The sequence below is a fragment of the Nycticebus coucang genome, chromosome 9, assembly GCF_027406575.1.
Source record: "Nycticebus coucang isolate mNycCou1 chromosome 9, mNycCou1.pri, whole genome shotgun sequence".
NCBI lineage: Eukaryota > Metazoa > Chordata > Mammalia > Primates > Lorisidae > Nycticebus > Nycticebus coucang.
The window spans coordinates 93,011,370-93,031,504 of NC_069788.1; the positions used below are offsets into that span (position 1 = coordinate 93,011,370).

Sequence of the window (20,135 nt, forward strand, 5' to 3'; positions counted from 1 at the left end):
ATATGTGGTCCACAGGGGGCCTGGCCCCCTCCCCTTGGCACCTATGGTTTGAAAGGTCGCTCCAAAGAAGTTAGGCTCCCAAGCCCAGCTGTGGTCGCCAGGGGCCAGGCTTGCATTCACCTTGTAAAATGTTTTGAAGCATGGTTTATGGGAGAGGAGACGGCCTGCTCATGCTTCTGGGGCTCAGAACTGGCACTTCCTGGCAGCGGTAAGACAGATCTGCCAATGGGGCAACCCAGGCCTTACACAGCCCTAAAGGCAAGGCAGCAAGGGGCACTCAGGCTGTCGTCCATCCTGTCCCTTAGTTCTTCCTGGACACGCGTGCGCTTGCCTGCTTGTCAGATCTGGCAGCCCTGAGTCATAAAGACGGGCCATGCACCTCTTGCCAGCACGTGTTTCCTTTTCCAGCCCCTCCCTCCTTCCCTCTCCTGAAGGAGCCAGAAGTCGCTAAGAGGCTGTTATAGATGAGGGTGTGGCTCAGAGAGGGACTGTGACTTGCCTGAGGTCACACAGCAAGTTAGAGGCAGAGCAAATAGTGGCTTTGCTCTCCTGGTGGTGTTTGAGTTTCCAGGTGTTCCTTCCCAACAGTTCTCCTCCTGGGTCAATTCAAAGGAAATATTTGTTTTCCTTTCCTATGAACAAAGACCGGACTTATGTTTGTTTCTGTGAACACAGCCAGGCGGATAGGCCATTAGGAAGTGTTCCATGGGAGGGGCTTTCTGGTAGTGTGCTCACCTTGGGCGGGCCAAGTTGATGGCCTTAAGTCATTGGGGACTCAGACACAGTGTGGCCTAATTAGGGAAGCCGGTGCCTGTGGTCTTGTGCAGCTTGGAGCTGATCTCAGGCTCTAGGGACTCCAGGATTAATTGAAATGAGGTGGAACAGATGGATTGAATCTATCAGCAGTTTTATGTGACAGCCTCTTAACATAAAAGCGCTTCATGGCTCACTCATTTGCCAGGGCTCCCTGCTCCAGTCCAAGAGGGAATGTGGCAAAGACGGAGTCCCTCATCCAGATGGATTTATAAGCATGTGGGCTGGGCTGTATGCAGTTGGTGAGGATGAATCCTTTCCTCTTGGCGGCTAAATTAGAAAACTGCTGTAGGGCGGCGCCTGTAGCTCAGTCAGTGGGGCGCCGGCCCCATATACCAAGGGTGGCGGGTTCAAACCTGGCCCTGGCTGAACTGCAACCAAAAAATAGCTGGGCATTGTGGCTGGCGCCTGTAGTCCCAGCTACTCGGGAGGCTGAGGCAAGAGAATCGCTTAAGCCCAGGAGTTGGAGGTTGCTGTGAGCTGTGTGATGCCACGGCACTCTACCAAGGGCCATAAAGTGAGACTCTGTCTCTACAAAAAAAAAAAAAAGAAAGAAAAGAAAACTGCTCTGACTATATAACAACCTAGAAAGTAGGGCTCTTGGTTTTGAGGCCAGGTTCCTATTGCCCTGCACTTGGGGTGATAACCATAGGGGATATGAGAGCCTGGGGTGGTTGTTAGGCTGTGAGTATCACCAGTTAATATCAAAGGGATAGGGTGGGCATTTGCTGTGGAAAGTACCCTGGTTGGGGGATTGGGGAGACAGTGGTACAGGGTTCTGGGATGCTCCCCAGACCCGAGGTTCCTCTGCTGGCCCTTACTCTGGACCCTATTAACAATATCACACTATGGTTCCCTCAGACTAGAAGTGTTAACAATTCTCATGTGAATGCTGGGAGGAGAAAGGGGACAGGAACCTCTTTGTGGTTGTTTCTAGTAATAAAGCACAAGGCTAATTGATTGCTAATGCCAAGTTGTTAGGCAGTTTTTGGTTTGGCCAACAAACCGCTAAGATGAATTCAGGGACATCTCTTGGCCAAACCCAGCAGAGAGGTTTTGAGATGTGTCATATGGCGAGTGTTGATTGGTGGCAGGAGCATCCGCATTATGGATGTGTGCTGAGGAGGTCTGTGGAACGTTCCTTTTGATGGTTGGGGTGTCTCTGTGGCTTCCGCTCGTCTAATAGCTCACGCCACATAGTTACTGGAAATGTTACCACTGTGAGGTTCAGACATTTCTCCTGTCCTGGAGCCCTGGAGCCCTGGTGTAGACATTGGGAATGTTGGATACGTGTGGAACCTTACCTATTCCTAGTCATTTCTGTAGTTTAGGAATTTAAAATTAACTTTGTTTTGCTTCGTTTGCTCATAAAACTATCACATTTGGGATTTTGCAGTTGGAAACCATGATATGTTCAAACCAACATAACAAATTGAGTTTGGAATGTTTTCTAAGATTTGTATTCACTATTCCACTTATGCAAGTTTTAATGGAAAATTCTAAAATGGATTCTAATTTTTTTCCTCCGCTTTGAAATGTCTTTAACTTTTGTTAACAGCTACAAGCTATGAATCCTAAGGAATATGGTGTCAGATTTTGCCATGTTTGAAGGCATAGGAATTAACTCAACGGATGAAACCACCGTCCTTGTAGAGGAGAAAAGCTGTTGTTTTTCAAAACTTGGTTCCTTCCTCAGTATGGAAAAGGCAGAGAAAACACCTCGTCCACAAAAAAGATTTTTTAAAATCTCAATATACCTACATTTTGAGGCATATTTTCTGATATGTTTCATTTTCTACTATTAGCAGCTTTTTAGCCACCTCTGAGGAGGGAGCTAATTGACAAGGCACGTTGAAGAAAGGGGCTGCAGAAGGGGGGCAGATGTAGCATTAGGAGTGCGGGGGAGAGAAAATCACATGTGATTACACACATCAGGTGGCTGGGTAGAGGAGGCAGCATTTTAGCTGAGCTTGGAGGACAAGTAAAATCTGGCAGGTAGTGATGAGGTGGGGATCGGTGAGGAAGGGCACACGAGCGGGAAATACAGAGTGTGTATAGTTCACTTTGATGTTCAGTGTAACCAGAGGATTTCCTTGTGGCCCACACTGGGCATTAATACATTTCTTAGCTCTATCCTTGACCTTTTAGACTCCTAAGCATTCCCCAAAGCCCAGGTCAGAAGCTGCCACCTCTGGGAAGCCCTGCCAGACCTCCCTGTGCTGGGCTGTGACTGTCTAAGCCAGGCTAAGAGTTCTCAGCTTACAGCAGTGTACACACTATGCGTCTTGTAAATACCTGAAGATCAGACCTAAAGGTGTGCTGGGGCATCCACAAAGCCATCATCACTTATGTTTCTGCCTTTTTAGTCCTTAAGAGTGGAGGTAGGTTGGGCGGCACCTGTGGCTCAGTGGGTAGGGTGCTGGCCTCATATCCCAAGGGTGGCGGGTTTGAACCCCACCCCGGCCAAACTGCAACAAACAATAGCAGGCATTGTGGCGGGCACCTGTAGTCCCAGCTACTTGGGAGACTGAGGCAAGAGAATCGCCTAAGCCCAGGAGTTGGAGGTTTCTGTGAGCTGTGTGATGCCATGGCACTCTACCAAGGGTGATAAAGCGAGACTCTGCCTCTAAGGGGGAAAAAAAAAGAGTGGAGGTAGGTCAACATCAGTGTTCTTGGTGTTTTGTTTTTCTTTTTTGTTTTTTTGAGATAGAGTTTTACCATGTTGCATCCGGTAGAGTGCTGTGTCATCACAGCTCACAGCAACCTCAAATTCTTGGGCTTAAGTGATACTCTTGCCTCAGCCTCCCAAGTAGCTGGGACTACAGGTACCCGTCACAAAATGCCCTGCTATTTTTTGTTGCAGTTGTCATTGTTGTTGAGCTGGCCCGGGCCGGGTTCAAACCCGCCAGCCTCCGTGTATGTGGCTGGCACTGTAACCACTGTGCTGTGGACACTGAGCTGTTCTTGGTGGTTTTAATTTGGCTCTATGGAAGGCTCATTTGCAGCCTGGACCACGTCTGTCACCTTGGCAACCACGAGCATCACCATCCTCTTGGATCTCCTGCAGGGTGTTTGTTTTAAACTTTTCTGGGGTTTCCCTCTCATTTCTTTGCAATTGTAGCTGCCATTCAAAGCCCTTAGAGGTCAGTCTGTGGATCTAAATACATGGGTTTCAGCAGCATTTGTTTTTCCTTCCTGGCAAAATATTGAACCATGAGATTGTTTCATTTAGGGGAGAAATAATTTTTTCCCTTTTCTTCAAGAAATCATTGTTCTTCAAGTGACGATCTTAGTGTTTCTGGTGGGAACTAAAGTTAAACCCTCCCACACATGCACAAAAAAAGGTATTTCTACCTGAATCTTTTCTAAGATCTTACGTTTCTTATACCTGCAGAGAACGTGACCTTTTTGTTTAGGCAGGCAGAGAGGGCGAGGTCAGCCCTGGAAGGATGTTCAACCTTTTCAGTGAGGACCTGACTTTGCCTACGTAGTGGATGGGCTTTTTCTGGGACCCCTGAGCCTCTGTCTTTGAGGGTCTTCTGCCCTAGGAGTCACCCTTTCCCCTAGAGCCCCTGCCCCGCCCCACCCCATCACTGGGCCTCCTGATAGCATCTGTTTTTTTTCCTCAGGGAGGGGATGTTGGAGGTGTGGTTTGCTTTTGTGTGGGTATTAAAAACAAGAACAGGGCAGTGCCTGTGGCTCAGTGGGTAGGGCGCTGGCTTCATATACCAAGGGTGGCGGGTTCAAACCCCTGCTGAACTGCGACAAAAAAAATAGCCAGGCGTTGTGGTGGGCGCCTGTAGTCCCAGCTACTTGGGAGGCTGAGGCAAGAGAATTGCCTAAGCCCAGGAGTTGGAGGTTGCTATGAGCCGTGCGATGCTACAGCACTCTACAGAAGGTAGTAGAGTAAGACTCTGTCTCTACAAAAAATAAAAAAATTAAAAAAAAAAAAACAACACTAACCTACTTCATTTTCCATCTTTTTATTTATTTATTTATTTATTATTTTGCATGTGTGGTTTTTTTTGGCTGGGGCTGGGTTTGAACCCGCCACCTCCAGCACATGGGACCGGCGCCCTTCCCCTTTGAGCCACAGGCGCCGCCCCTTCATTTTCCATCTTAAAGACTTGGTGGACTGTCTCAGAGGAAAGAATGGATTTTTTTTTTTTCCAGTAGGTTTGTCATGTTCACAGCTGAAATACTTCAGACGCCTTTGACTATACATTCTGTGTACCACAAGGGTTAATTATTTTAATGCATATTATAGGATATTTAGAAAATGCTGGGTAAACTTGCTTTTGTCCTTATCACTCTAATAAAGACTGTTCTGTCATTTTGGTACACTGTATTCCCTTGAGGTCTTCTTTTCTGAACATATGTTTAATACTGTGCATACAATTAGGTGTCCATTGACACGTTTGAGCATTTTTGGCTGTCTCCCAACCTGGCTGAGTGGCCATATCTCCCGTTGCCTTCCCCAGGCAGTTTGTAGCCAGACCGTTAACGTGCTTTTTTCCTGTCACATGCACTTCCCAGGCTTTAGTGCGTATTTTGAGGTTGGGGGCAGGTGAGGGCCTCAAGTCGATCATTTAATGTTCTGTGGTTAACAGTTTTGCTGCAGAATGGATGGTTTACTAAGAGTTGGGTTGTACATCCTTGTTCTCCCAAGGAGAGGAGTAAAGACAGTTGCTTTAAGGGGCTTGAGCTGAGTCCTCCTTTGGCCAAACGAAGGAGGAAATCTTTGGAGAAAGCTTGGACTCAGTATAGGGCTTCCAGGACAGTCAGTTACCATGGGTGAGTAGATGTTAGTCTTGGATAGAGACTGGAATTAGGATGTATGTCCCTGCCTCAGGGCCCTGACAGTTTAATGGAGGCCACTGGACCAAGCTCAGAAAATGAACTTCCTCTGCAAGGAAGCTCCCCCCCTCCCTTTTTTTTCTTTCTTTTTTCTTTTTTTGAGACAGTCTCACTATTTTGCCTAGAGTACTGTGGCATCACAGCTCACAGCAACCTCAAAACTCTTGGGCTTAAGCGATTCTCTTGCCTCAGCCTCCCAAGTAGCTGGGACTACAGATGCCCGCCACAACGCCTGGCTATTTTTTTTTGTTGTTGCAGTTGTCATTGTTGCTTAGCTGTCCTGGGCTGGGTTTGAACCCGCCAGCCCTGGTGTATGTGGCCAGCACCCTAACCACTGAGCTATGGGCACTGAGCCAAAGAAATGGAAGCCTCTGGACCAAGCTCAGAAAATGAGCTTCCTCTGCAAGCCGTGAGGCAGGTGGGTAGGGAGGCCCCCAGGCTTCTCCCTGGGCGTTTCCTAACACAGTCCTGTCCCTGCCTGCTGAGTCAGGCCTCTGCCTGCCCCTCACTTGGTCCTTCTGTCTCTGGTGTGGGCAGGATGTCCCTCCAGCACTAGTGAGGTGTAGACACTCAGTGAACTCTGAATCCTGCTTAGGAGGAGTGAGGTTTGGGGGACTTTGGGGAGGGGAGACTAGAGGGCCAGCTAGTGGGAAGGCTCACTTGGTGACAGAAGGGGAGACCAGGGGGCACAGTGTGATCCTTGCAGCCAGGGCCTGGATTGGGTTCCGAGAAGCAGTGAGCAGGGCTCAACAGCAGTGACAAGTATTTGGTGTCGTGGGCTCTGGGAGGCCACTGGCCTGGATGCTGGTGCTGTTTCCTGTACTTTTGGTGGCCCAGAGGCCCTACCGCCCAGCAAGGCCACTCACCCTCCTGACCAGGCACTGCTAGGATCCAGAATCAACCTCTCCATCATCTGTCACTGCCGAGCTTGGTCACCACGAAGCCTGGAATGGGCCTGCTGGTGTCAGCTGCAGCTTCCACAGTGGCTTTCTGTTCTGAGTATTGGGTGGAGGGGAATCCCCTTGTCAGCATCCTGCTCACGTCTCTCACAGACTAAGGGCTGGGCCTGTTGCCCTGGAGGCCCTGTCACTACCACTGCATTTACTCCGCTTTCCTTAGGGAGGGCAGAGGGCAGAGGGACGGCCTCCATTAAACCCATTAAATTGTCAGGTCCCTGAGGGGGACATACATCCTAATTCTAGTCTCTATCTGGGACTAACATCTACTCACCCATGACAACTGTCCTAAAAGCCCTAAACTGAGTCTAAGCTTTCTCCAAGGGGTCTTGGGGCCTGGTAGCCACTAGCCACGTGTGGTTGTCAGAGTTTGGAGATAATACAATGTGACCGAGGAAGTGAATTTTTCATTTTAATCTACTTAGATTTAAATACCTATGCTCAATTCAGTTGTAAGAAAACTTAAAGGTATGTTGAGAACAATTTGGGAAATGTAATTCTACTTTTTCAACTCCACATTTCATGAAATCTGCATAGAGATCAAGTATTAAAATATTTCTGGTACAGATTTATCATCGGAATTAAGATGTGCTGTGATACACACTAATTTCAAAGACTTCGTGTGAAAACTGTAAAATATCTCAAATTTTTTTTATCTGTTATGTATTGAAATGACTATAAATTTATATTGGTTTATTTCAAGCATATTAGGGGTGGCGTCCATAGCTCAGTGGGTAGGGCACCGGCTACATGCACTGAGGCTGGCGGGTTTGAACCCAGCCTGGGCCAGCTAAAACAATGACAACTGCAACAACAGCAACAAAAAATAGCTGGGCGTTGTGGTGGGTGCCTATAGTCCCAGCTACTTGGGAGGCTGCGGCAAGAGAATCGTTTAAGCCCAAGAGTTTGAGGTTGTCCACCGAGGGTGACATAGTGAGACTCTAGTCTCAAAAAAAAAACTATAATAGGCTCGGCACCCGAAGTTCAGTGAGTAGGGCGCCGGCCACATACACCAAGGCTGGTGGGTTTCAGCCTGGCCCTGGGCCTGCTAAACAACAATGACAACTGCAACCAAAAATAGCTGGGTGTTGTGGAGGGCGCCTGTAGTCCCAGCTACTCGGGTGAGTTTGAGGTTGCTATGAGCTGTGACACCACAGCACTCTACCAAGGGCAACATGAGACTCTGTCTCAAACTAAATAAATAAAATAATTATATTAGGATATTTTCACCTGCTTTTTATTTTTTTACTTTTGTAAAGGTGGCTACTAGAAAATTGGAAATTACTGTGTCTTAATTATGTACATTACTGGACAGCCATGGCATTGGCACCTGTTTTTGCTAGAAATGTGGTGGATGGCCCTTTAAGGGGGACCAGTTTATGGCTTCTTAGAAGCACCTTGGCCATAGGATTAGGTTTTAGGAGACCTAAATGGTGTTTTGAAAGGAATAACTAAAAAAAAAAAAAAAATGGTTCATAGAACTTTTTTTGTTTTAGAGACGAAGTCTCACTTTGTAGCCCCGCTGGAGTGCAGTGGTTTGATCATAGCTCACAACTCCTGGGCACAGAGATTCTCCCACCTCAACTTCCCGAGTAACTAGGACCATGGGCACACACCACCATGCCCAGATAATTTTTAAACTTTTTTTTTTTTTTCTTTTTTGTAGAAACATGGTTTAGGGGCCTTTCTATGCCCAGGCTGGTATCAAACTACTGGCTTCAAGCACCTAAGCCTTCTCAAGGTATGGGATGATAGGCATGAGCCACTATGCCTGGCCAACATTATTTATTTATCTATTTGTTTGTTTGTTTGTGACAGAGTATCACCATGTCACCCTCAGTAGAGTGCTATGGCATCATAGCTAACAGCATCCTCAAACTCCTGGGCTCAAGTGATTCTCTTTCCTCAGCCTCCCCAGCAGGTGGGACCACAGGCACCCGCCACAACGCCCAGCTATTTTTTGGCTGCAGTTTTTGTTGTTTAGCTGGCCCAGGCTGGGCTCGAACCCGCCAGCCTTGGTGCACGTGGCCAGCGCCGGAACCACTGTGCTTCAGACACCAAGCCGCAACATTATTTATTAATTGCACCAATGACATGTTTCTCGTGGGAAAATTAGTAAGTACTGATTAGACAAATGTAAATATCCCATTTTGAAAGAATGTGTAAGCTTTCTGGCAATATTTTTGAGCAATATTTTTGCTCAGATTAACATTAGCATAAAAATAGCACTTTGTATTTTTGCAGTGACCTTCAGAATATTTCAAAAGCAAAACTAGATGATTTCAATACTGTATCTCATTTATAAACATGTGCATCCTGGTAATAGGGCAGAGTGGAGTGGACTAGAAACTCAGACAATGGCAGGAGGACTCCTGCCAGGAATTCAAAAGGGACAGTGATGACTTAGCTCCTGCCGGCATTGGCCTGAGCATTGGTGTCTGGTGTTAAGGCTGGGGAGGGAGCCGCTTGTCAGGACAGGCCAGTATTGTTGGGGACCTCCTTTTAAACTGAGTGAGTTAGCTGGCAAGTGGATTCCACTGATTTTATTTGTGGGGTGCATTTTGCCTGGGAGCAGGGTTTGGTTGGGTTATGAGGTATGGAGGAATTCTTTGGTGAGCTCATGCCCATTGAGAAACATCATGTTGATTTTTTTCCCAAGGAGGAAAATCATCATGTTGATTTTTTTTTTCCTTTAAAGGAGGGCTGAGGCTGTTATACACTCACACTTTTGTCGAGCGCTGACAGGTATTGAACAACTGAGACATGTCTGAGAAAACATGAGCTGTGTGTGACATGGCACCCTGTGACCCTGGATGATGGAGAAAAGCGATGTCTAGCATTGAACAGAGGAGGGCTGGTGTGTTCGGGAGTGGGGTACTACACCTCATGGTTTAGCATCCCCCTCCCTCACCCCTATTGGTGGTGTGGACCAGAGCTGTAGAGAGAAAATACAATCATTTTATATATTCTTTGCAGGTGTTGGCCTCTCCCAGCAGGCTTGCCTAGGCCCCTCTTCTAACCTCGTGATTCAGAACTGGTTCTGGGATGCTCACCCAGGCCATGCGGGATTAGCTGGTTGTCATTATCCCCCATTTCGTCTTGAATGCTAGTTGGCAGTGTGCCGGGCACAAAGAAGCCACATGTTATACAATTGAGTGACTCCCTGAAACAAGTTGCGTCTCAGTGGAAATGCATCTAAAAAGGCCCAAGAGAAGCATTCTTGGTGAATATTCCTATAGTGATCACTATTAGGATAGTTATGGAACCCATCCCCTCTTTTGACATCTGCAAAATTGGATTTTTTAATCTTCTTGCTTGTGAACACATTTGGACGGGGAAGAATGACCTTCCTTGAAAAATGCTCTGGGAGATGTCCATGGTGGCCGGGTCTGTGAGCCGGCACGCTCTGAGGGCATGTGGAAGGCGTGATGAGAGAGTTTGACTGTTGGCTGGTGCCTGGGCCTTCTCTCAAAGTCCCTTGGTGTGAGAAGGCCAGAAGGCAGCCTATGCTGCGCCTCGGTGCTGGCCAGCTCTGATTTATCCCTCTCCAGGAAGTCGTTGCCGTATTGAGAGACGTCCTCATTTCTAATTTGGACCAAAGTCCTGCTTCACACTTGGATATCAAATCATCAGGTTATAATGGCTCAATAACATCTCTATAGTAATCTTTATTCTCTGTTCTTTTTTAATTGTACAAGCCAGCCGAAAAAAATAGTAGAGGGTTGTTTTGTTTTGTTTTGTTTTGTTTTTTGTAGAGACAGAGTTTCACTTCATCGCCCTCGGTAGAGTGCCGTGGTGTCACACAGCTCACAGCAACCTCCAACTCCTGGGCTTAGGCGATTTTCTTGCTTAAACCCCCCAAGTAGCTGGGACTACAGGTGCCCGCAACGCCCAGCTATTTTTTTGTTGCAGTTTGGCCAGGGCCTGGCTTGAACCCGCCGCCCTCAGTATATGGGGCCAGCGCCCTATCTACTGAGCCACAGTTGCCAACCAAGTAGATGGTATTTTTTTAAAAATAAACTCACATAATCCTATCATAGCATGTCATATATCTTCTTTATTCCAGGTCTCTCTACCTATGTAGATATAATTTTTACTTGAAAATGATTAAGGCAGAAGTATAACTATTCCTTCCTATTAATATAGTATCTTCCAAGTTACCGATTTAATGGCTACACACGTATCCAGTGACTTGTTTAACTGTGATTTACTTAATCACTCTTTTTTCTGATCTTAATGGTATCGTTCCCCCTTTGTTTCTATAGGAAGTTCTCCAGCAGCTGATTGTAATGAATTTGCCCAATGTTTTGATGATTGGCAGAGACCCGCTATCTGGTGAGTGAAAACGGCCCCACCCCTACGCCTACGCCTGGGCAGTGCCGCTGGCTTTGGGCACAGAGTGCTGGCTGCCAGCTTGGAGCCAGCACAGTGCAAACACGTGATCCTTTTGGTGAGATTTTAAAGAGTGGGCTCATTACCCTGAGACATTAAGCCAAGAGCATATTTCTTCCTTAAGAACAAATCCTGCCACTCAGATGTATGTGTAGAGACAAATGAGCCCTCAGCTCGGTTCCTTCTAAGATGACAGGTCAGGGTTCAAGTGCCTCAGTGTGCAGTGGTCTCTCACCTAAAACTGCTCAGTAAACGTGGAACCAGGGTGACAAGAAAGTAAGAATCTCTTTAGGGAAGTAGCATCTGTCTTCACTGAGATCCCACGAGGCTTTATTCATGTCCCATGACAGAGCTTCCCCGGGCATGCTGTCACTCTGTCTCCAGGTTGGACTGGAGCTCCTAGCATGCACGGATTCTAACTCCTCCTGGTTTCGGATGCTCAGTGTGAGTTTTAGAGGCTGACTGAAATGTCCTCCTGGCATCTTCCAGAAAGTCAGAGCTTAGTTCTTACCATCAGATAACTCCCTTCACGTGTGTGTGCATTTACCTGTACCCATGTCTTGTGGACGTAAGCTCATGGGCTCAGGGACAAACTCGCTGGCTAGGACTTCCCTTGTTCTGGTGGAGAACTCACCATTTTGGAACCCTAGATCTAGGACCATCTGGAGCAGGTGAGGGGTCAAGGAAGGCAGGAAAACTCTGACCTCTAGGATGGGAACAGACTGGGGGCCCAAACATTGGTGACTTCCGCAGAAAGGACTCAGGCTTCTCTCTTACGGCATCTTCTTGCTCCAGTCTCACTGCAGTATGGCTGTCCTTTCTCCAGTCTGGATGACAGTAGCTAAAGTTACCTTGAGACTGGAGGGAGACACCGTGGGACCTGCCATGGACGTCGCTCACAGTTCTGTTTTAGTGCCACAGCCTTGACAGTGTTGGCAGCAGCTTCCTTGTGCAGAGGTGGGGGAGGGGACTCTTTCTGGGCTCCAGCTGGCTAATGTGTTCACCTTTTCTCTGCTGAACCAAAAGGAAGATATTTTCTTGCCCCGTTGTTGGTTTTCAGTGGTTTGGCCCGTGAATACTCACTGCCTTGGGTGGTGGCTCTGCCGAGTCCCCCAAGGTGAGCCTTTGGTTTTGCTCACCCCCCCACCTCTGCCTTGGGCTGTGCATGTTCTGGCTTCATTTCACGGTTCCCCCAGAGAAGGTGTAGAGGATGCCAAGTGAGGCCTGTCCCTGCCATAGTCCAGGCAGGACAGCTGGGACTCTCAGGGTTTGTTTCTTTGTGTGGAACTGTGTCACTTTTCTGATTTATTGGGGGGCTGGTGTTAAAGGGGGAGATGAGAGCAATGCCTGGAGAGGTTGGTGGCTCGTCCTCAGGTCTGCTGCTCTCTCTGGTCTGGATGGAGCTGGTAGGATAGCAAGAGAGAAGAGCCTGTGGCGAGCCCACCATGAACTAGGCATTGCCCGCATGTTAAAAAAATGGAAGCAGAATTGTGCTTCTGACATGTGGCTCTGCCATCCTCATTTACAGATGAGAGAACTGAGGCTCAGAGAGTTTAGGTAACATGTCCTCGGTCACTCTGCCTGTAAGCAGAGGGGCTGATTGGAAGCCTCAGCTCCATCCGCTTGTTAGGCTGAACTGTGAGCGTCACAGCATTCAGCCTTTTTGGACCTACACAAATAGTAGCATGTGTGGTCCAACCTCGCATTAAGCACATTCTCCCATCCCTCACCCCCACCTCCAGCTACCACGTCGCCTGCATAACTTGCTTGCCTTCCTGCCCCCGTCTTCCCGTACCACTTCCTATGATGTCTGGAAGCCTGCCCTCTCTGTGCCCCTCCACCATCGGGTGACTCGTCACACCAGAAGCAGACAAGTTGTCCCTAGGCAGCGAACATAGGTCTCCACCTTGGGCCCTGCACCAAACAGGAATATGTGTTGAGATGTGGATGGTGATTTTTTTTAAAAAACATATTTATTGAAGTATAAATTTACATAGCATAAAATTCATCCATTTTAAGTATATAATGTAGAGATTTGTTTTCATATATGTATTGGGTTGTGCAAACCTCACTGCCCTCTAGTTTTCAGCACTTTATGGGGAAGCTGGGTTTTTTTTTTTGTTTGTTTTTGGGACAGTGTCTCACTATGTCACCCTCGATAGAGTGCTGTGGCGTGACAGCTCACAGCAACCTTCAGCTCTTGGGCTTAGGCGATTCTCGTCTCAGCCTCCCAAGAGGCTGGGATTACAGGTGACTGCCACAAAGCCCGGTTATTTTTTTGTGCAGTTTGGCCAGGGTTGGGTTCGAACCTGCCACCCTCGGTATATGGGGCTGGCGCCCTCCTCACTGGGCCACAGGTGCCGCCTGAGAAGCTGATTTTAAACTATTGACAGGCGGATTAAATGTCCTGGGACCCAGCATAGTATATAATCAGTACACATTGATTAAAGAAGTTCTGGTCCCACCTCTGAAGGAGAAGTTGGAGAGATGAGACGTGAACTTTGGGAAAGTTGAGGATGAGAATAACACCTGTTGCAGCGAGCCCAGAAGGCCCCCAGGCAGGGCTGATTGATGTGCCAGACAGTGGCCTAAGCTGGAAGGCGGAATGTTAGGCAGAGGATGTGAGCCGGGTGCATGGATGGGTAGGTTTGACGGGGGTCCCCGGGGCCGCCAAGAGCAGAGAAGGTTGGCAGGGGATATCCACCAGCAGGAAGATGCAGACACAAGTGCCAGAGGCAAAGAGACGTATTTATGAAATAGTCTTTTCAGTTTTGAATTTTAAAAATAGATGTGTGAAGCTTTTTGTGTTTCTTTTTAAACAGAGTTGGTTTCTTTTTTATTTGTGTGGTTGCCTAGGGTGGGAGGGGGTGTGTTCTTAACTAAATTTGTCACACTCGAGTATGAGGGGCATACTTGGGCTCTTTTTGGTGGATGCTGATGACATATAAAATGTTATTTATACCATTTTACAGTTTGGGGTCATTTTTCTGTTTTTGGCAAATATATCACGATGGAACCAGGCTGCAGATTTCAAATCCCAACAGAGCATCTAGTTCCTCCCCTTCTCGACCACATAATGACACTAAAAGATCCTTAGAGGCCAAGCATTTGTCACCTTTTCTGTGACCCCAAAAAGAGAGATGTCACAATTTGTACTACTAGTAGATTTTTCTGTGTATCTAACTCATCTCCCGCACTCATCGGATAGAAGCATGTTCTCTCTTCCTACCCTGGGTGGAATTCAAGGTCATTGCAGTGGATGTGAGATGCACTTCATATGCAGTTTTTTGTTTTTTTTTTCTTTAAAGAAGGTGGTTGAAAGGAGTATATACCGGGGGAATGCCAAAAAATGTATACACATTTTGGAGGTAAAATCAATCATTCCCCAAAAGTGTATGAATTGCAGGTAAAACAGATGTGCATAGCATATCTGAGTACACTTGCCCAATAATGGTACCTTCAATTCAACTTTGAAAAGTAACACATAGATAACATCTATTAAAATATCTATGCATTTTTTTTGGCATCCTCTATATACTTTTAAATCTCTCTTTGGTGTCTGCCCCTCCTGGCCGGGGCTCATTCTCTTACCCTGTGTCTTGGACCATCCCAGGGTTCCCACTCTGACGAGACTGTGGTTTTGACTGCTGTCTCTTATCTGCACCCATGTCCCTGGGAAGGATCCATCTGGTGCCTTATCACTATGGACCCCACTCCTCGGAGCACAACCTAGGCCCTGGCAGGACCCTGCTTGAGCCCCTCCCTCACTTCTTTGTGACAGCACTTAGCAGAAAAGGCTTCTCCCTGTAGCTAAACAATGTGCAGCCTTCTCAGGGCCAAGTGTTGTGGGGTCCTTTGTTCCTCATTGGCCAGCTCTTAGCCTGGGCTCTACCTTTAGCACATCTCAGAGGCTGAGCTCTCTTCTCCCCCCTCCACGTGGTCCCCTGGGTCCAAACATCACAGCCACTTCTGGCTGCTCACCAGGGCACCTCTGCCCCCTGCTATCTGCTCCCAGCAAGCAGCCCTAGAGCCTTCTCTAAAGTCAGTTGATGATGTCACTTAGTGGCCCCCTGCCTGTACTAGGGCCTCTACGCAGGCCCTCTCAGGATGCCCTCTAGCCTCCCTCTCCCCCAGCAAGCTTCATCTCCCCCCCCCCTTTCCTGTTTTCCAAGGCATTTATCACCTGCAAATATTCTCTATAATTGACTTATTTTTTCCTGTCTGTGGCCTTGTTTATTCCCCACTCCCAGGGCGCACTTTCTCTTGAGGACAGGAGTTTTGGGGGGTTTTTTGCTGCTATCACCCATGTACTCTGAGTGCCTAGATCAGTGCCTGGGCCTCTGCTGGTGCTCAGGAAACACAGCAGCAGACCTTTACCTCTTCCTCTCTCCTCTCCTGCCTTGCCGCTTCCTCAAGCTGGGGCCTCTCACAAGTGTTAGCCACATGCTTTTGTGGATAAAAAGGTCGGGTGGCAGTGGTCAGGGGTCAAATGAGATTTAGTCCCTGTCCAGACCTGGAGATGACCCCCCTGAAAACTGCTTTCGCCTCACCATTTTGCTGGTTGCACATCCGTTAAACGTATTTCTGCAATTTATGGGAAGTCCATGAAAACCAAGAGCTCACATCTGCTCCATCCTCAGGATGAGCAAGGGTGTTAGACAGGGCTAGGCCAGCCCCAGGTCCTTCCAGTTCTGGCTTTTTGGCAGCCAGGCCTGTCACTGTGCCACACAAAATAAAGACTAGATTTGTCAGACAGGAAGTTAGGGTGTTAGCAAATTAATTTTTGTGATGAATCATAGGACAGTCTCGCTGGAAAAGAGCATTATCTTTTCTTCCAAGATCTATGTCTGAGTGCAGTGGTGGTTTCCAGGTTTATAAATTGCTCATCCCACCTAAGCTGTTTAGAAGGGGAGGGAACAAGCCATATATATGCAGAAACACAGCCCAGAGAGGAGGGGAGCTCTTTCAGACACACACAGCACGGAGAACCTCATGTAAAAGATGTATATAACACCATAAACTGTGCAGACACTTGGTGGGCAGTTAGCCACTTGTCCTAAGCTGGAGGACTGGCCACTGTCATTTCTCTGCCCTGATATCTCTCATGTTCTAAATGCCAAGCAAGATTTCTCAGAGCCCATGGGGGTGCTGTGACCCCATATGCACACACGCAACCTGTGAATGTAGTCCGATCCTCTGAGAAAAGCCTTGGGGGTTTCACTAATTGCTCTTCAGTGGTCTGGCCCTTGGTCCTAAGTTTTTCTCCTTCTCATGGTAGTTACAGAGGGGCTTCCAACAGCAGAGAAAGCACTTTGGGGAGTCATAGTTCTGTGCACACAAAATGCTATGGATGACTTTCCTTCTCAATAAAATGCAGGACAATGCTACATCTGCCATTCTGGCTGAGGACACCAGAAGGCCCAATTTCTGACCTCCCCAAATAGCGTAGAAGACTGGAATGCTCTTCCTTTGCTGGCCACCCCTCGGCCAGAGGCTCATGGGCCACCCCAGGCTCAGCCTGGCCTCTGCTCCAGCTCTCCTTGTCCACACGCCCACCATGCTGATGGGATACCTCTGCTCAGGGAGCCCCCAGTCTGCACTGGGGCAGGAGGACAGGAAGGCAGAGTCCATAAGGACGATGGCTGTTCCAGGATGGAAGGTGGCAAGAGTGTGCTTCACGTACAGTGTACAGGGGCCCAGGAGTTCTGCCTGGGCAGGTCAGGAAGATTTCCTGGAGCAGGCAGTGTTTGGACATGGCCTCAGAGAACTCTCGACAGAGAAGGTGAAGGAAGGTGGCCTGGGGGAATGAGCTCAGGAGTTGAAATGTGCCTAGAGTCCCAAGAGTAGCAGCGAGCTGGGGGTGGGGGTAGATAGGGACGGCTATGACGGCTCAAGTTCAGGCTTCAAAAGCAGGGGGGCGAATAGAACTCTTGAAACTCCATGGAATTTAATATTTAACCTTCTCAGTATTTACTTGCTCTCCTGCCAAGGATGTCCTTGGAGTGCGTTTGGGATCCCGTGGAGACCTCCCCTCTTGCAGCCCACGCTGCGCAGCTCTGCCTTTGGATGGCCACCAAGACCTGTGAGGCAGCTTGCTGACCTCCACCCTAGCCACTGGGCTTGTGGGGAGCATCCCTTTGCTGCTGAGGTCACGTTTTCACAGGTCAGAAGGGCCATCTTCCCAGCCCGCCCCCTGCCCTGCTTGCTGTATGATGTGGAAGGCCCAGGGTCTCCCATTCAGACCTAATGGGCCATTCTGTGTTCTCTTCCCCAGGCTTTTCTTGTTATTTTTATTTCATTTCTCCTGGCCCTAATTCTCTAACCCTGCTTTTATATATGTATTATATACTTTATTTTATTTTATATTTGTAAAAACGTTGAGGCCTTTGAATGGGAGGGAAGAAACAAGTAAGTCTTTATTTTCTTTAAAAACTAATCTTGCAGGCATATTTTGATATTCTAATATTTCCTGTTTTGCCCTTGAGAGAGCAGGTTCAGAAAAGTAACCAAACACTATTTCAAATGACAGCTTCCGGCTTGCCTCCTTCGCTCTCTGCTGCTTGTTGGATTTATAAATGAGTTTTTCAGCTCATCTGCAGTGCTGGGGTTGCTGGGCACTGAGCTAAAAGCCAGGGCTTTGCTTTCCTAGGAACGTGCAGAGCTTGGCTAACACCAGGTCCCGGCGAGCGTCGTCGTAGCACGGCCGCCAGCCAGCCCCTGGGCAGCCTATGGGACCTGCCTGGATACCAGACTTTGTTTAGTAAACTTCTTAGCAATGGTCTGGGCGTAAACCAATGCTCTGCTGGCTGTAATAGCCACGCCATGGCTTCCAGTAGGACAGCACTCTGCGGCCGTGGCCATCTGAGGAGGAGGGAAGAGAAGTTGTTTGTCAAAGGTCTTTGTGTTTGGAGTTTTCCTCTTGGGGTTGGTGGGGGGCTCTTTCTTAGATGTCTCCTGCCTGCCCTAGCCCCTTGCTTCCTCCCAGGGCAAACTCTGGGTCTCAAGTTGAAGTCTCATTGATTCTACTTTTCTGGTCTTCTTCAGTTGTTTGGTACTCAGAAATGTATAAGCTCTCAACTTGTGCAGCCTCAGCCTCTCAACTTGTGGGGTAGGAGTGATTTGGGGAGTGATAGTGCTCTGAGGGGCTCAGTGGGATTGTTTTAAATTGTTCTGCATGACCTGGGGGCAGCTATCTTCCATCAACTGTCATGGTACTAGGGCGTCTGTGAGGGTGGGATCAACTTGATACAGGCGATAGAAAGACACTGGGAAGTGGCAAACACTGGTCAGGGTTCCCTCAGGAGGCCCCTATACACTTCACACAGATGTGGCTTGGTATCTGTCAGAATCCATGGTTGATAAATGAAATGTTTGTTGAATGACTAAATGAGGGAAATGCCTGATTATGTTAATGCCTTGGGGTCAGGGGTCCGCACATGGTAACATACAAGTTTCACAGCAGTTGCTTCCCAGATGTGAGCCAGTGTGTGGAGCCACCTGCCTCCTACTCTGTGGGTAGGAAGATGTAGAGTGGAGGGTCCCCATGGTCACAGCCACTGGGAACTCTCCATCTGTAGTATTCCTGGGCAACGTCTGTGGAAGGTGACCTTATCTGTTAAAATAATAATAAATAGCTGCTCTTGTTGTAAGGAGATCCCCCAGGAAGGCCCCCAGAGCTGTGGCCATGTGGGTGAGTCTTGAATGTGCCTGCACATTGATTGGGGAGACTGGAACAGGTTTAGTGTATTGTTCTTCAGATCAGTGGGACAACCTCGTGATCGGCTTCATGAATTGATTGATTTTTAAATAGAAAACCAGAGAAAGCATGATTAGTGATTCACTTTAGTTTATAAGTCAAAAGAGAGGAGAGTGTATAATTATTATTTTTTGGAGACAGGGTCTTACTCTGTTGCCCTGGCTAGAGTGCATAATGTTGTCATAGGTCTCTGCAGCCTTGGTCACTCAGCCTTCTGAGTAGCAGGGACTATAGGCCTGGCTAATTTTTCTATTTTTTTTTTTAGAGATGGGGTCTCACTTTTGTTTAGGCTGGTCTTGAACTCCTAACCTCAAGCAGTCTTCCCACCTTGGCCTCCCAAAGTGCTAGGATTGCAGGCATGAGCCATCCTGCCTGGCCCAGAATGTAGAATTATGCATATTTTCTAACGAGAGAGACAACTCAAGCTGATCTCTTGTTCTGCTTGGGCACTTGATGCTAACAGTTACCATCATCATTCAGTCAGTCAATAAACATTAGTTAAATACCTGAATGGGGTCACAGGGCTCAGAAGCCTAGAGTACACAGATCCCTACTGTAGAAGGAATATGAATAAGCCATGACATTCTGGGGGGCAGGGGAGGTATGGAATTAGGAGATAGGAGGTGATGGTGGACCTGGGACCAGATCTTAGTTCTCTGACACTTGTTGTTCTTCTTGTTTGTAGGATGGAGTTAATAAAGCTGCTCTTTTGGGATTGCTCTGGGGGTTAAATCAAATGATAGTACATAAAGTGCAGTAAGCGTGGGGGGGTCTGTAGGTGGAAAGGGCACTACCGAATTGGATCAGACCTCCCAGGTTGTGAGACCCCAGCCTGGCTGCTGATTTGCAGGTGCTAGACTTCTATTTTTGTGGGGAGCTAAGTTAGCAAGCTAGAGAAATAGGTTTCACTCTTTTTCTCTGACCCCCATCTATATAGAGAAATCACTGTGCCTTCGACCTCAGCAAGGCAGAGGTGTGCAGTGTCGGGCAGGAGGGGCTGTCTCTTGAAAGGGGATGACTTGATACCTCAGTAGTCATTTATAAGTGACAGTGTTTAGTTTCTGTAGTAACATGGCTACGTCTTAAGAGTAGAGTTAAAAGGGACCCTAGAGATTATGTACAGGTCTTAAAATGAAGATAGGCTTTGTTTCATATGCTAACTTCCATTGACTGGTATTCAGTACAGTACTGAGTTGAGAAGTATTAGGAGTCCAATCCAGACTAAGTAAGAAAGAGCTGTGATAGACTGTGTCTACCATGGACTCAAGATTAGAAAGTCTGGGAATTTTCCAGCCTCCACAATTATTAGAGGATGCATATTTTATCCAACTACATTTCTATCCCCATGTCCACCCTTGTGG

At 47.7% G+C, this 20,135-nt stretch overlaps 1 protein-coding gene across 2 annotated transcripts in view; it reads left to right on the forward strand.

Moving 5' to 3' along the window:
* The window catches only part of CCDC88C (coiled-coil domain containing 88C), a 150,720-nt gene that overhangs the window by 60,265 nt on the left and 70,320 nt on the right, over positions 1-20,135 (forward strand). For both annotated transcript variants that reach the window (XM_053602662.1, XM_053602663.1), the window contains exon 4: positions 10,892-10,961. In XM_053602662.1, the coding sequence (XP_053458637.1) occupies positions 10,892-10,961 (70 nt within the window). The remainder of the gene's footprint in view (positions 1-10,891; positions 10,962-20,135) is intronic.